Source organism: Aspergillus karnatakaensis, assembly GCF_047715665.1.
Source record: "Aspergillus karnatakaensis strain CBS 102800 unplaced genomic scaffold BJY04scaffold_22, whole genome shotgun sequence".
Classification (NCBI taxonomy): Eukaryota; Fungi; Ascomycota; class Eurotiomycetes; order Eurotiales; family Aspergillaceae; genus Aspergillus; species Aspergillus karnatakaensis.
The window spans coordinates 392,118-405,258 of record NW_027395734.1 but is presented as its reverse complement, the minus strand read 5'-3'; the positions used below and the strand labels follow the sequence as shown (position 1 = coordinate 405,258).

Genomic DNA, 13,141 nt, shown 5'->3' with positions numbered 1-13,141 from the left:
CAGCGGTGATGACATGAATGTATATTTTTCGTTAAAGGCCAAGACGCGAGACACTTCTTCCACCTACCGTACCAAATACACCCTTTGATCACTCCAGCAGTGATGATGTCGAAGTTTATGGGGAACACTGACGCGAGGCACGGACTTAGGCGCCATGGGCATGAAGAAGAGGATTCCTACGGAATACCGGTGAGTCTCCTGCATCTTGGAATCTCGTAGATTCCTATGCACGTCGCACGCAATCACTCCAAACAATCCGGTAGGAAAAGAATACGAGGGCCTGCGCGAAACGCCTACTCTACTCCGTAGACCCCTCCCACTTTAGACTTGTAGATAGCCGGTCGTCGGATGCTTCGCTGCAAATAGGCGTCTGCGAGGATTCAAGATATAATCAGGGTTGACAATTGCCTTCGGTTATATACTAGACCACTATATCCATGCCCTTCAGAGAAGACCTATATCCAATACAACCGGCGATATCGCCCTTGAACCTCACACATCTCGACGTGCGATCAATTACATTCCATATCATTGTTGACTGGGCATAGAATGTCGCTATATCTCAGGTTATGTCCTCTCATCTGTTCTTCATTGTAATTAGTCCAACCCACGAGCGCCTCTTCTGGTGTGTAGCTAGCATGTGAAAAGTCCACCTAGTCCCCTTCTTTGAGTTGTCTGTATTTAAGGTACCTATCCGGCTCACCTAGACCTCACCATGACCGTCCCCGATAGTTGCTGGGTTACAAATCCATGCTGGCCTCACTGGTACCTGACGCCTCATATATATATCTACGGCCTTAGCAAGATACCAGCTGTACCACCTGAACTATTGCTGCCCCGAGTAAGTATATTCTATTAATGGGATCAAAGTGCAGAAGCATAAGCCTAAAGACCAGCCATACAGAATACGCAGTATCTATAAATGAAGTCGAAGCAGTCGCATACTCAAAAGCCCCACAAGCCCAAAGCCCATCTCCAGCAAATCGCGCCTCTAGCCCCATTGGAAATCTTGGCATGTTCTTTCACGAGCCCCCTGCAGGTGCTTGGCTTTGCTGCCACGTCTTCTTGCAACGCCGGCGACATGTCCTCATCAATCATCTACCCAAAAGCATAGGCGATAATGACACCAACTTTACTTAAGATCCAGAAGGGAGACCTTCCCATCCATAGCCAAGTCCAGTCGCGCTTCTTCCACCTCCCGTACGAAATACGCGCGCTGATCTACGACGCGGTGTTTACCCCTAATATTATCCACCTGGTACCGCAGGATGACCCACAGAATCCAGGAAAGCCCAAACTACGCCATATTTGGTTTGCACAATCCTTCGAAAGCATCCAGCGAGGGCGGCAGACCCGACTGATAATATTTAACACAAGTGCGTCGACCGCTGGGATCCACGCTACTGGTACGAGCACGGCGCATGCTCGCATTTCCGCTTTCCGCGCGGTGAACTACTCGGACTGCCCCTGGCATGTCGAAGATTCGTATGTGATCTCATTCAGAGAGAAGCGATAAGGATAGCTAATTGCCTTAGTATTCCGAAACCATTGACCTTGTGTATTCCCGACACACCTTTAGCTTCAATGAAAGCGGCGCCCGCTCGTATTTCTGGACTTTCTACCGCATCGTCCCAATGTGACACCTGATTTATCTCAAATCCCTTCGGATGATTGAGTGCATGCAGCCGCCTAGAGCGGATACACCCGCCAACCTGCGATTGGAATATACCCGTGCGTGGGAAGCGATTGCTGGGCTTCCACGGCTACGGAGTCTCTTTGTGACTCTCTCGGACGACTACCTGATTGAGGAGACTTGGCATACTCTGCGTATTCCAGTTGTAGCGGCTTGTCGAGCCTTGCAGCAACAGCTGGACACATTCGATGTGGTTTTGTTCATTGACCGACGGTATTTCCCGATCGAGGTGCACCATATCATTGCAGGGTCTAATCTGCTGTGGGAGGCGTTTGAGATGGATATGGATGATGTTCCGGGGTGGGACACGGTTAATCCAGCCTGTCGGTTTGTAGGGCTGAATGTGAAGATCTTCAACGCTGAGATTGGGAGATATCTGCCTGCGGAGAGTGATCTGATTGATTGGGTTTACCAGTTCAGCTCTATGCCTGTTGAGTGGGATGGTGAGCCAAGGGAGACTGAGCTTGCGCAGTATCGTCGGTGGGAAGGCGCACAGGATGATGGGAGGCCTTTGGAAAGGGCGGAGGCTAGGATGAGGGCAGTGGAAGTTAGGACGCCACTCAAGCACAAGTATCGAGACTTCAAGCACGCTATGCAGTTCGACTCGTCGGATCTCGAGGCCATCAATCGGGCTGCGGATATGCTGTCTGCAACTGCAACGTTTGAGTATCTGTGGCGGTATCCTCAGCTTCCTGGGACGGATGCTCCAGTCTTGAAGCAATTCTGGGCGGCTTGAGCTTCAGAGTGGGAGCGAACACAGTCCTGTAGCTACTTGTTTGTATACTTCACCTAGTGGCTAGGGTACGTATGGTATGACTTCACGGCGATTGGGCGAAGCATACCGGTAAATTAAAGTTGAGAGAGCAACTACAGGTTCGCCTGCATATTCTCAGCTGGTTCTTGGTCATAGCTGGGATTGCCACCCTCTCCTTAGCATTTGAGAGATTACCGTGATTATTGTCCGAAGCCCGCTGTGTATGGGTTCCACACCGAGCCCCGATGGTAGAAGCGTGTTTAATCCACAATGTGTTCATTTTGAAGTGTCGCCCAAAGCATATTATGTCTGACTTTTGACGAGATTGTATACAGCCAAGCATCAGATCAAGTGGATGTGTACGCCAGTGGAGGGACCGGACAGATCAATGTTGGGGAGGGCAGCGCGTCCGATCATCAATGCGTGCAACCTCAAGCTTGGTGTCGTACAAAGTTCCTGTCATGACGCTTCGCAGAAGACCGATATAGATGTGACTGTTTCGCCTCTATCGCCGACATGTCCGATCGCAGTAGACAAGTGCGGGGTGCATGTCTGTGACGCTAGCTGCATATCTCACTCCTCAAGATGCGTTGCCCCGGAATTCTGCAGATATGCATTGAGTGTAGGCCCCGCGATTTAGATCATGACTGGAGAGCCTAGCTAGAGGTAATTGATAGTTATGGTTTCAACGGCCAGTACCTTTGGTAATCAGGGCTAGAGCTATGAGGACTAAACACGACACTGTCTATTGGCGTTTGGTTACATGGCGAAAACGGCAAAGCTAACGGCAAGCCCACAACATTCGATGATCATGGATCAGGTGTCTTGTGGGTAGCCGTTTTGTGAATCAGGCGCGAGGCCCCAGCCACGTCAGAAGTACGATCTGGAGCCCTCGATCTGTGCGTTGATTGAGGTTCTGGCCAAGGCCTCGTCTCACCTGTAATGCCAGCACAGCTGATACAGCCAATCAAGCTGATGGCAGTAAGATATCAACTACAGCATGAGCTGACTCGGCTAAGGCCGGGCTCGGGTCGGCGGAGCTTGCGGGGAAAGCTTGGGGTAGCTCCGCTCTTCTGTGCACCGTTGGACACGCTCGGTTGGTTTCACAATGCGGGTAGCTGCGGCTTGACTTAGCTGACAGCTCGCGTGTCATAGAGCCTGTGAAATCAGAGGGCCCATAGCCATGTGCTTGTAGACCCGGGCACTGTCCGAAAGCTTCGATTTCGACCCCAAGGCGGGTCTAGGGCCACGTAGTACACGGAATTGAGCGAGTTGTCATCAGTCTCTGATTGGCAGATGAGTAAATCGTAGACTGACTAGCAGAAGGTGACCTCAGTCGATAGGACCAGCTGGGCCTTCTATCTGCATATCCCATGAAGACTTCGAAGCTGCTCCTCTGTATACAAGCTTCATCCCTGTGCTGCGGAACATCCTTCTCCTGCCGCGCTGTCATATACTATCACCTGCTAGATGTCTGCGCCACAGCAGCCTATCTCAAGAGAGCACGTAACCTCGGGGCCCGATGACGATGCAAGATGCATAAGTGAGCTTTTTGCGGTTACCAATAGTCGAGCCCTAACTCACAGGCCAAATCGACAGTGCCACCTCTCATACCTTCGTCGTGCATCGAAAACGCTATAATGACCGTATCCTTATATCATGGTGCATAATATAGAGGCCATAGCAGCTACACAAACAAGCAGCTGACAGGAGATATGGAGCCGTCGAGAATGCGCCACCGGGATCGACGGGTTATCTGACTGCTATCAGAGAATCGATCGTGTTCTGGGGTCTTGGGAGAAAACTATAAAATGCCCCTTCTACTCCCACCAAAAGGCAACATCCATCTTCCAGCATCGTCCCATCAACAGCCAAAGCTATAACAAGACTTAAACCAATCCCAACAGCAACATTCAATTCAGAATGGATAACGTCGGAGCCCAGCAGATGCGTTTCCGTTAGTTGCAGCTTTCCCACACCCTTAGCGACGAACACTAACTCTACGACAGGCTGCGCAATTGCCGCACTCAAGCAACAAGACAAGAATATCCTCAACGTCTACTGCCAGGACATCAACGGCGGAATCAGAGAAGTCACCTGCGAGAACGGCAAATGGTCCGGCGGCACCGAGCGCGATGTTGTCGCCCACGGTATCCTCGGAACTCCCATTGTCGCGCTTTGCAGTGAGAACAACCAGGTAAATCTTTCTTCGGAGGCGCTCACTATCAGGGACTGCAGGATTGACATTTCTAGATGACCCACGTCTTCTTCATCGGCGAGCGCAACCTGGTTAGGCATGTCTGTCGCCAGATGGGATCGTCCGGCCAAGGACAGTGGCGCGAGGGTGATCTCAACCACGAGAATATCGAGGTTGCGCCGTACTCCATGTTGGCGGCCTGCTGCATTGACGAGTCTGGCCAGGGCCAGGGCCAGCAGAAGCAGCATGCGAGGTTGTACTGCCAGACTAAGGATAACCAGATCCAGGAGTATGGGTGTGAGAGTGAGTTCATATCTGCCGTTGCCGTCGTGGCCCGGGTTCTCAGATGCAGATACTGACAGTACTTCAGTGGATAATCGTGGGCAGCGCTGGTCGAAGATGGCGAAGGTCTGCCGTGCTCTGCCCGGCACTGGAATGGCCTGTACGTCTTCGACTCGCGGCAAAGGAAAGGAGAATTGCATCCGGTAGGTTCATGGCTCTGCTATCGCTACCCCAGTCAAGCTGACGCGTATAGTCTGTTTATCCAAGACGAGCACCACAATATCACCGACCACTGCTCCCGTGACGGCGAGAAGTGGGAAAACGGCAAGATGTCCATCAAGCATGCTCTCCCGCGCACTGACCTCGCTGCTACCTCTTGTGGCGAGAACGATACCCGCGTCTTCTACATCGACCGGGACAACCACGTTCGGGAAATGCAACTGGAGATGCAGTCCAGTATGTTCAGCAGCTCTGAGCGCTGGACGAAGGGTAGCTTCGAGCATCCGTGCGTTGCGGGTAGTCAGGTTGGAGCTGTGAGCTGGGTGGGTAAGAGTGGCGGCGGCGGTGGTGGTGGTGGTGGTGGATCTGGAGGTGAACATGACTGCAACATTCATGTCTTCTTCCAGGGCGGACATGAGGTTACTGCGATCTCTGAGTTTGTTTATCGTGGCAAGTGGGAGGAGGGTAGGAGGGCTCTGCCTCCTGCTTGACTGAAAGTGAGCTTGAGCTTGTTGCTTCGAGGGCACGAATCGCAACATTGCGTTGATGAACGACAGTACTTGCTTTGCGGTGGGTTGTTATAGCCAGGAACTAAATTGATAGGCTATCTTATGGCGTCTTGCTAGTCCCTCTTGTGTAGTCACGAACAGTAAGCAGTTTCTCCGCGGACATCGCTCGTATTCTTATTTGCAGGATGCTTCGTGATACACATTCGCCCAGCTGCAGAGGAGAGGGATGTTCGTGCGTAAAACACTGGCATCAGTAAGGCTGGTGTGGCTGGCTGAAGCGGACTGTGGCTGGCTGTAATATGAACTTCGTACAGACCGTAAGATGGTTCGACGTGAGGGATCTGTCTTAATTGGTCGTATGCTCCTAGCAAAGTGGACGGCTACTGGTGCCCGCTTCATGTTGGTTTATGCTGAATGGGACTTACTGCGCCATCGACAGGGGTAAGCATCGCAGATGCTCCTGAGTGGTTTGTGTTACCCATTCGACTGGACAGAGCCCGAGTTCAATCTCAGAGAAAACTCTCTCATCTGCAGCACCGTCCTCTGCCATAAATAGCGAGTCCCCCGGCATCAGAGGATCTCATCGCTTTTGCATCTTATCAGCAATTGCTCTTCCCAGAATTCCACACACATCAATATGAAATCCACAGGGGTATTACTCATTCCGATTGGGCTGGTCATCCCATCCGTAAGGGCCTGGGGAACATGCAGCCACAACACGGCCTCTTGCGGGAAGAATCTTCTCTACGGCAACACCGGTAGGGCGTCCCGAACTTCCCTGCTGTCAAAACGATTTATACATCCAATCGTCTACATTTCCTGACTGATATGCGATCACCTCATACAGGCTGGACGCGTTCTGAGCTGGCGAAGGTAGTCTCCGCTTCAGGCCTCGCAACAGCTGAAGCAATCCGCAACCCCGATAACGCGATCTTCTACTGCGCAACCTATAGCAACCAAATTCTGTTCGTGAACTATTGTAAGGGCTACTGTGGGTACGGCGCCGGTTATGATTACTGTTCTAGTGAGTATCAGCTTCCCTACCGTCGACTTCCTCCCCAGTAAGCGTTTGTTAATTACGGTGCGCTGCAGTCATCGGGCTCACTGAGGAAGATGCAGCAGAGGAAGTCTTGAGCGATGTATAGTTTTCCTCGAGACAGGGTGTGATGCTACCTTATCGGTTCAACTTTCTCTGAGATTCACGGGGAGGGGTGCCAATGGACCGCAGTGCGCATTTCTTCTCTTTGGAGGTTGGAGGACTTGGATACAACACACATGGTGTTGTCAAGGGGGTATAATGGTATTGGGTCGTTGCAGATTTGTTAGTACCTGCAAGTAGAGCAATATATAAAACGACCCCTCGCTCACGAGGTTACTTACAACGAACATGGTGCAATCGCGCATGCTGATCAGTCGATCTCATAATTCGTATATCTGCGCGGTCCAGCATACGCTTCATCTTGCAGAGCTACCATGTCTTGATAATCCTTGAAAGCTCTTTCTGAATAAAGAGGAGCGCTGGAATCCTACAACAAGCACCCCCTTTCTTCTTGGCATGGACATTGGCTGGTCGAAGCATACGGTGCCCAGCAATACCGACCTATCGTCAATGAAAAAATCCACCAATATACTACTGCAACAGCTGGAGTGGACCGAACGCCTTCATCTGAGCCGAGTCTAGGCCAATCTCAAGAGGGATCCCAAGGCAGCTAGCCTCTTTACAGCACATGTCTGAGCGGGCAGCTAGCGGACGCCATGCAGATAGGTATACTAAAACCGAGCTAAGCTAATTGCAGATGTCGCCTTCGCGAGAGCGCGTTGCGCTTGAAGGCCCATTATTGGTTTGTTCGTGTTTAAATCTCCTCCTGCTGGTTAGCAGCCGACAGCGAAGGATTTGGGGGCCATGGAGATAGTACGCTCGCTGCATTTATGAAGGCTGCTCAGGAAGGCGATATTAGAGCGATCGTTGAAAAGCGCTCAGCATACATTGGCCTTCCTTCACACCGTGCATTGTTTCGTCTTTAGAGCCTCCTCTCGGGCAATATGTTGGAAGTTCAAGATGCCATGCGACTGGCTGCTACGAGTCTAATTTCTCCACCAGAACCAACTAACAATCTCTTTAGCGCTCCAGACTGGAAACCAAGGAATCGAGTCGCTGTTAGCTCATTCCTGAACTCCACGTACCCCTCACCAGCTGAAAGTCACCTTCGAGCTTGACCCCTCCAATTGCTATAAATTCGCTATATTCATCCCCATTGTCCCTCCTGGCAGCGATCAAGCTCCTCGATATTGAACCAAATCATTCCACCTCAAGGCCAACCGCCAAAATGCCCACCGCAAACAACATCGCCTTCACAGCCCCCATCAACCCCCCAGGGTCGAGCACAATCCTCACAAGATCCCAAATCTGGGCCGGTCTGCTCCTCAAGATCCGTTCAGCTCAGACCTTCGTCCCCGCCGCAATCCAGTCCACCGACGTGATTTCCGAATCTGTTGACGAGGAGACCCAAAACCCTGTTACCGTGCGGGAAGTTGTCTTTGTTGCGGGCCAGCGACGCGTTAAGGAGACTGTTACGGCCTTTGAAGATTCGAGGGTGGACTTTCGCCAGCCCGATGGGAGTCTCATTAGTAATGTCATCAGTGAGGGGGCGGAGGGGGAGTTGTATATGACTTATATTTTTGAGTGGAGGCATCCGGATCTGAGTGAGGAGGAGAGGAAAGGGTTGTTTGAGAGGGAGAAGGCGGGGAGTAAGGTTGCGGTTGAGGGGACGATTAGGGTTATGAGGGAGTTGGTCGAGAGGGGGGAGCTTTAGGGCACATGGATTGACATTGTGACTTGCACTCTGTTGATTTCTTTATGAACCAAAGACCTCATAAGGATTCCTCAGCTTGATATTAAACTATCGTTCATCGGTCTATTAAGATCCCTCACGTCCCGTCGTACTCTCCACATTACTGCCTTTTCATCCCCTCTAGAAGCTGCCTGCCTACTCCACAGGCTACTTCTGGTTTTTCGTCTTCTTCTCTAGCTCGCCCAGCCTCCTGAAGGCGTTCGTGATTTCACAGACGCTCTCGAAGACATAATCTGCAACGATCACGATTAGCAACGATCTTCCACAAAGTCCTCTCAACAATAGACGGGGAAGGAAAACTCACAAGAGCCAATAACCATCCAAATGGCATTGAAGAAGAAATAATAAAACCAGAAATAGTACCCCTCCGGTCGGCAGAACTCCACGCCATGGACGTACAACTCAAACAAACTGGTCGCATAATACAGTACGTCACCGTAGATCTGTCCGCAGGACAGGATCATCTGCAAGGGGTGACGGATCGGATGTTGCACCGCGATGCAGTAGGCAATAATGAATGCAAGAGGGCCCCAGGCGAACTAGACGTCTTTGTTAGCTTGCTAAATCGCCGAATGTGGGGATTAGTTAAAAATAACGGTTTCGGGACATACAGCAGTGACGGCCTCCATGGTAACCAGAAACGAGTTGGACGTCAAATAACGCGAATCAGATAGCGAGTACTCCTTCCAGAGCTGTCCGAAGAGAGTCTGTGACCCGGCGAGGATTTCATGATTGATGACGAAATGCGCCTCGAAGAAGAAATGGATCCAGCCAGCTGTTGTTATCTGATAAGTGTGTGCTGCTAGTATTAGAAGGGGGAATACATACTGAGACACATCCACGTAAAGGCAATCCGATCCGCCGTGCTTGCTGTCGGTCTGATCTTGCCAATCAACACCCAGGCAAAGCCAACGGCGGCTGCCCAGAGCACGCCGAATTGGGCGATCAGCGTGAGAGTGGAGGATTCATTGGTGGTGAAATGGGGGAGAGATAGACCCAGGGGGTAGTATTGATGAGGGGTGGTGTTCATGGTGGCGATGTATTGTGAGATATTGATGAGAGTAAGTTGTTGATAGGGTTGACACTGTTTTTGAAGCTTTGGTGATGGACGGGTTCCGCGGAGTCCGGCTCAGCCTCGGATGGCGGCGTTCCTGATCGTATGAGGGTCTCATCTGCGCGCTAGTGCCGATCAGGGGTTCAATGACAGTTTAAAACTTTACTTGCCTCCAATCGGAGTCATTGAAAGGCATGGAAGGGGGCCGCTGCCTACTGCAGGGGTAGCGGTGGTCATAATAACATCAATTGCAGAGACTCCGACTGGCTAACTCGTATATACTATGGAGAAAGTGGTATTCCTTGTCCGCGCCTAAGATTCTATCGTCAATCTGTAGGATCTAACAGGTATTTCCTTCAGTGTGGCGGTAACTGCGCCCCTACCTTCCACAGAGTACGCAGGTGATCCCAACCTATACAGTCTCCTTGATCCTCTTCGCCAAAATCCCATCCAAGTGCTGGATTGCCGCCTCAATCTCCGGTATCTGCTCGCTTTCTATCACGGACTTGCCCGCCGTCATGATCAACCGTTCTGGAGCCGGCGGACTCAAATACTTGTGTATCCGCGCCCGGTGCGCTGCCCTGAATTTCTGTATCGAACATCAGCTTTGATTCCTCCTTCGCTTTGTACATGGAACATGAATGAATAACCTTACCTTCAACTGCTGCACCATCACCTCCATCTCCGCCGCGATTTCACCCTCTCCATCGAATGTCGCCCTCTGCCTAAACCCATTCTCCCTGATAACTTCACACAGCTCCCTCTGCCGCCGCGGAACATATCTTCTACTATTCTCCTCGGAAAAATACCCCGGAATATTCAGAAAGGCATCCATGATTCTGAAAAAGGGTGCATGGCTACCTGACAGTCCGTCGTACTCGATGTACTCCCCGTCGATGATCTCTCCGGCGCCCCAACCCGCGAACCCTTGAACGTAGCGCATCCACACTTTTGGCGAGATATGGCGGTCGGTGAGAGTCTTGTAGAAAATTTCAAGGGGGCCTGGCAGGAGTAATGTGATTTCGCGGAGGGCGGACAGGCACGCAGGTTTGTTGTTGCTGTTATAGTGGGATATTGAGGCTACAAGAAGGTTGTAGATCGGTAGGCCCTGGATACATCCTTAATTACACACCCCACCTCAAAGCAAGCGGAGAGGAAAACATACCAATTCCTCAATCTCAAGAAACATATGCGCAAAGTTATACTCCGCCTGTCGGATCATATCCGGCATCGCGCTGTTGATCTCGTACACGACGCGCCCCGCCTCATCGAAATTGCAAAAGTAGTTCGCCATTACGTTGCCGCCTGGTGAGGTGACTCCGTATCGCTGACGGAGGAGTGTCCACGGCTCTTCGAGTTCGGGTGGGAATCCAATGACCTTTTCTTCTTGCGCGACTTTGACGACGGGGATCACACCCCATCTTCGCGTGGTTTGTCAGTATAAGTTGCATGTTGAATGTTTACAGGGTTGGCTTTACCTGAACGCATGCCGAAGGTTTGAGATGCACGCGTAAAAACCATTGAAGCATTCCGCCGACAGCACTTCTCGGTTGTCTGGCTGGTGGGGAGATAGAATATTTACTACAGCGGGCAAGTGAATACGATCGTGGAGGGCGCCTCGAATGCGCTCTCTGAACGCCGTGACTCGATTGATGTTTAGTTTGTCGTCCAGCGCGATGTCTTCTGTCGCGAGGAACGGTATGACTTCGAGGTAGATATGATGATACGGCTGGAGTGCTTCAGGCCATGCGTTGCCGTGGACGGCTCGCGGAGGCCAGCTACCGGCACCGTCGGCTTCCACGAGGTGTTTCAGTTTCTCGTGTACGGTATCGCGGGACGGTTCGGTCTTGATGTCTGATAGAGCTTGTTTGAAGGTATGGTCCTCTGGACTCTCTGGTTGACCGGGGTATATCCGACCAAGAAGGTATTGTGGACTCCCGACCGTCAGCCAGCAGAAGTCCAGTACAGCCCGACAAGATTGAAGCGAGATTGCTATCATCTTTGGATGCCGGGAAATCTGAGACTCGCGATCGAGCTGCATAATGAGCTGTATATCCGCTTTCTGACCCTTGGATAACAATACGAGGGCCAGCTTCGAAGTTCAATGATAGATTAACTGGGAACATGCGAAGATGGGGGACTCGAGGGCCAAGTACGCCAACCCACGTAGGTCCCCGATAACGCCGACTACCCCCTGTCCATACGAACTTAAGCGATTGGTGTAAATTCCTGATGTAATCTCTGATCGGAGGTTCCTCCCTACCCCGGCTAGCACTCAGTATTATAATCTCTATGCATACTGTCCTGTTTAACGAGATTAGGGCCAACTTCAGTTTCGTTTCTACATCGGTACATTCCTCAATGACGGTCCGCTCGGATTTGCACTAGCCTGTACGCAGGTTCGGAAATCTTCCTGTCGCGGGGCACGCTGCTGCATCTAGACCAATAGAGGCTACCTACCATACTACAAAGGACACTGATCGACAATCAGCCTCGCAAGCCTCTCGGCCACCTTCGTGACTTTGGGCCCAAATCAACCTGAGCCTTGCGAACCCCGTGCGTAGGCAACACGAGGTGCCTTCGAGTCTCTGGGACATCTATATGATGGCGTTGGCAGTTTGGTTATTTAGCAAGATTGTTGATTGCGAAAGAGCAATCCAGCGGCCTATCATTATCCTTCACGGTCGATTCCAAGACACCGAAGGCAGGGTGGCTCACATCATCAACTCCCTTCGGTATTCGATGCCCGCCCTGCCAGAAGGCCTGGAAGTACTAGCTTGGAATTGGAGAAGCTAATATGAAATGCTAGAATTCGGTCAACTAGCTGCACGGAGAGTCATAATATTCTGACCGATACTGGTTGTTAAGAATAGGCATTCGGAGTAGTTTGCCTTTGATAGCTACCGATGTCAGTGACAGAACACAATGTCTTGGTTATACATATTCCCAAAGGCATAATTGTACCCCTGTCCCAATCACTAACAAGTTTCCTCCCTCCCTGCCGCATCAGCCAGCACCAAAAGTTGTGTAGCCGCAAGCGCAATCCACCTCATCGCCGGCACAATTAACTGTACCCACCACTCCCCACTCCAGACCTCCACCTGCACCCACCACCTCAATCCGGCGTATCCTCCGGCTTCGCTTCTGGCCTCATCCTCCATCTGTGAGACGCAGCAAGGGGCGAGAATGTCAAGGCTTAAAGACGGAGAGATAGGATCCTGAGACTGCTCTTCCTTCCCCGGATAGCTCTGGTCCGGTGCAGGAATGCTTGTAGGTAGATGAGTAGCGCACGGAATGCTGGGAATTCTCTTAACTCCCTAGCGAAGATACTTTGCCGTACTTCGCCGTTGGCAGGGTTATTGAATAGGCTCACAAAGTGTGTGGTTGGGCTTATGGTTCGAAATATTATGTACCTGGGGGGCATAAGATGCCAGGACGAAGAGGCCGATGAGGCTGGTATTTTGTTTGTCAGCTTTTGTAAGTCAATATGGAGTAGATAGGGGTGGGGGTAATAATACGGAGCACAGATCAATGGATGGTATGATTGGCGTTGGGATCCGTGGATCAAGTTCTCTTGTAGC

General features: G+C 51.3%; 6 protein-coding genes across 6 annotated transcripts; 4 read left to right on the top strand and 2 right to left on the bottom strand.

The window, feature by feature from the left end:
• Positions 1-1,120: 1,120 nt before the first annotated feature.
• On the top strand, positions 1,121-2,429 carry BJY04DRAFT_217947 (uncharacterized protein; the record flags this gene model as incomplete). The annotated part of the gene is made up of 3 exons (XM_073716185.1): positions 1,121-1,489; positions 1,536-1,636; positions 1,694-2,429. 3 exons carry the CDS (start codon positions 1,121-1,123, stop codon positions 2,427-2,429), a joined length of 1,206 nt encoding a protein of 401 aa, XP_073571696.1.
• Positions 2,430-4,185: 1,756 nt separating this feature from the next.
• fleA (fucose-specific lectin FleA) lies at positions 4,186-5,503 on the top strand. The gene is made up of 4 exons (XM_073711190.1): positions 4,186-4,404; positions 4,457-4,644; positions 4,701-4,947; positions 5,015-5,503. Exons 1-4 carry the CDS (start codon positions 4,371-4,373, stop codon positions 5,131-5,133), a joined length of 588 nt encoding a protein of 195 aa, XP_073571695.1. The 5' UTR covers positions 4,186-4,370; the 3' UTR covers positions 5,134-5,503.
• Positions 5,504-6,246: 743 nt separating this feature from the next.
• On the top strand, positions 6,247-7,169 carry BJY04DRAFT_188251 (uncharacterized protein). Its single transcript, XM_073711189.1, has 3 exons — positions 6,247-6,412; positions 6,502-6,678; positions 6,747-7,169. The coding sequence occupies exons 1-3, from the start codon at positions 6,292-6,294 to the stop codon at positions 6,797-6,799; spliced, it is 351 nt and encodes a 116-aa protein (XP_073571694.1). The 5' UTR covers positions 6,247-6,291; the 3' UTR covers positions 6,800-7,169.
• Positions 7,170-7,781: 612 nt separating this feature from the next.
• Positions 7,782-8,590, top strand: BJY04DRAFT_54651 (SRPBCC family protein). Its single transcript, XM_073720613.1, has one exon. It carries the CDS (start codon positions 7,982-7,984, stop codon positions 8,465-8,467), a length of 486 nt encoding a protein of 161 aa, XP_073571693.1. The 5' UTR covers positions 7,782-7,981; the 3' UTR covers positions 8,468-8,590.
• Positions 8,591-8,653: 63 nt separating this feature from the next.
• BJY04DRAFT_217944 (EXPERA domain-containing protein) lies at positions 8,654-9,536 on the bottom strand (the record flags this gene model as incomplete). Its single annotated transcript, XM_073716184.1, has 4 exons — positions 8,654-8,739; positions 8,811-9,045; positions 9,118-9,281; positions 9,335-9,536. 4 exons carry the CDS (start codon positions 9,534-9,536, stop codon positions 8,654-8,656), a joined length of 687 nt encoding a protein of 228 aa, XP_073571692.1.
• Positions 9,537-9,762: 226 nt separating this feature from the next.
• On the bottom strand, positions 9,763-11,664 carry BJY04DRAFT_188244 (uncharacterized protein). The gene is made up of 4 exons (XM_073711188.1): positions 11,039-11,664; positions 10,726-10,981; positions 10,216-10,668; positions 9,763-10,149 (listed from the first exon to the last, which is right to left on the bottom strand). The coding sequence occupies exons 1-4, from the start codon at positions 11,599-11,601 to the stop codon at positions 9,973-9,975; spliced, it is 1,449 nt and encodes a 482-aa protein (XP_073571691.1). The 5' UTR covers positions 11,602-11,664; the 3' UTR covers positions 9,763-9,972.
• Between the last annotated feature and the right edge of the window lie 1,477 nt (positions 11,665-13,141).

What these genes read in the sequence shown, in the direction of transcription:
- BJY04DRAFT_188244 (XM_073711188.1), bottom strand. Translation starts at nt 11,601, where the DNA reads ATGCAGCTCGATCGCGAGTCTCAGATTTCCCGGCATCCAAAGATGATA. An exon ending in AACCTTCGGCATGCGTTCAG is followed by an intron (nt 10,982 to 11,038) that starts GTAAAGCCAACC and finishes AACCACGCGAAG; the next exon opens with ATGGGGTGTGATCCCCGTCG. An exon ending in TTCTTGAGATTGAGGAATTG is followed by an intron (nt 10,669 to 10,725) that starts GTATGTTTTCCT and finishes GGATGTATCCAG; the next exon opens with GGCCTACCGATCTACAACCT.
- fleA (XM_073711190.1), top strand. Translation starts at nt 4,371, where the DNA reads ATGGATAACGTCGGAGCCCAGCAGATGCGTTTCC. An exon ending in AGCCCAGCAGATGCGTTTCC is followed by an intron (nt 4,405 to 4,456) that starts GTTAGTTGCAGC and finishes ACTCTACGACAG; the next exon opens with GCTGCGCAATTGCCGCACTC. An exon ending in TTTGCAGTGAGAACAACCAG is followed by an intron (nt 4,645 to 4,700) that starts GTAAATCTTTCT and finishes TGACATTTCTAG; the next exon opens with ATGACCCACGTCTTCTTCAT.
- BJY04DRAFT_188251 (XM_073711189.1), top strand. Translation starts at nt 6,292, where the DNA reads ATGAAATCCACAGGGGTATTACTCATTCCGATTGGGCTGGTCATCCCA. An exon ending in TCTTCTCTACGGCAACACCG is followed by an intron (nt 6,413 to 6,501) that starts GTAGGGCGTCCC and finishes CACCTCATACAG; the next exon opens with GCTGGACGCGTTCTGAGCTG. An exon ending in CGGTTATGATTACTGTTCTA is followed by an intron (nt 6,679 to 6,746) that starts GTGAGTATCAGC and finishes GGTGCGCTGCAG; the next exon opens with TCATCGGGCTCACTGAGGAA.
- BJY04DRAFT_54651 (XM_073720613.1), top strand. Translation starts at nt 7,982, where the DNA reads ATGCCCACCGCAAACAACATCGCCTTCACAGCCCCCATCAACCCCCCA.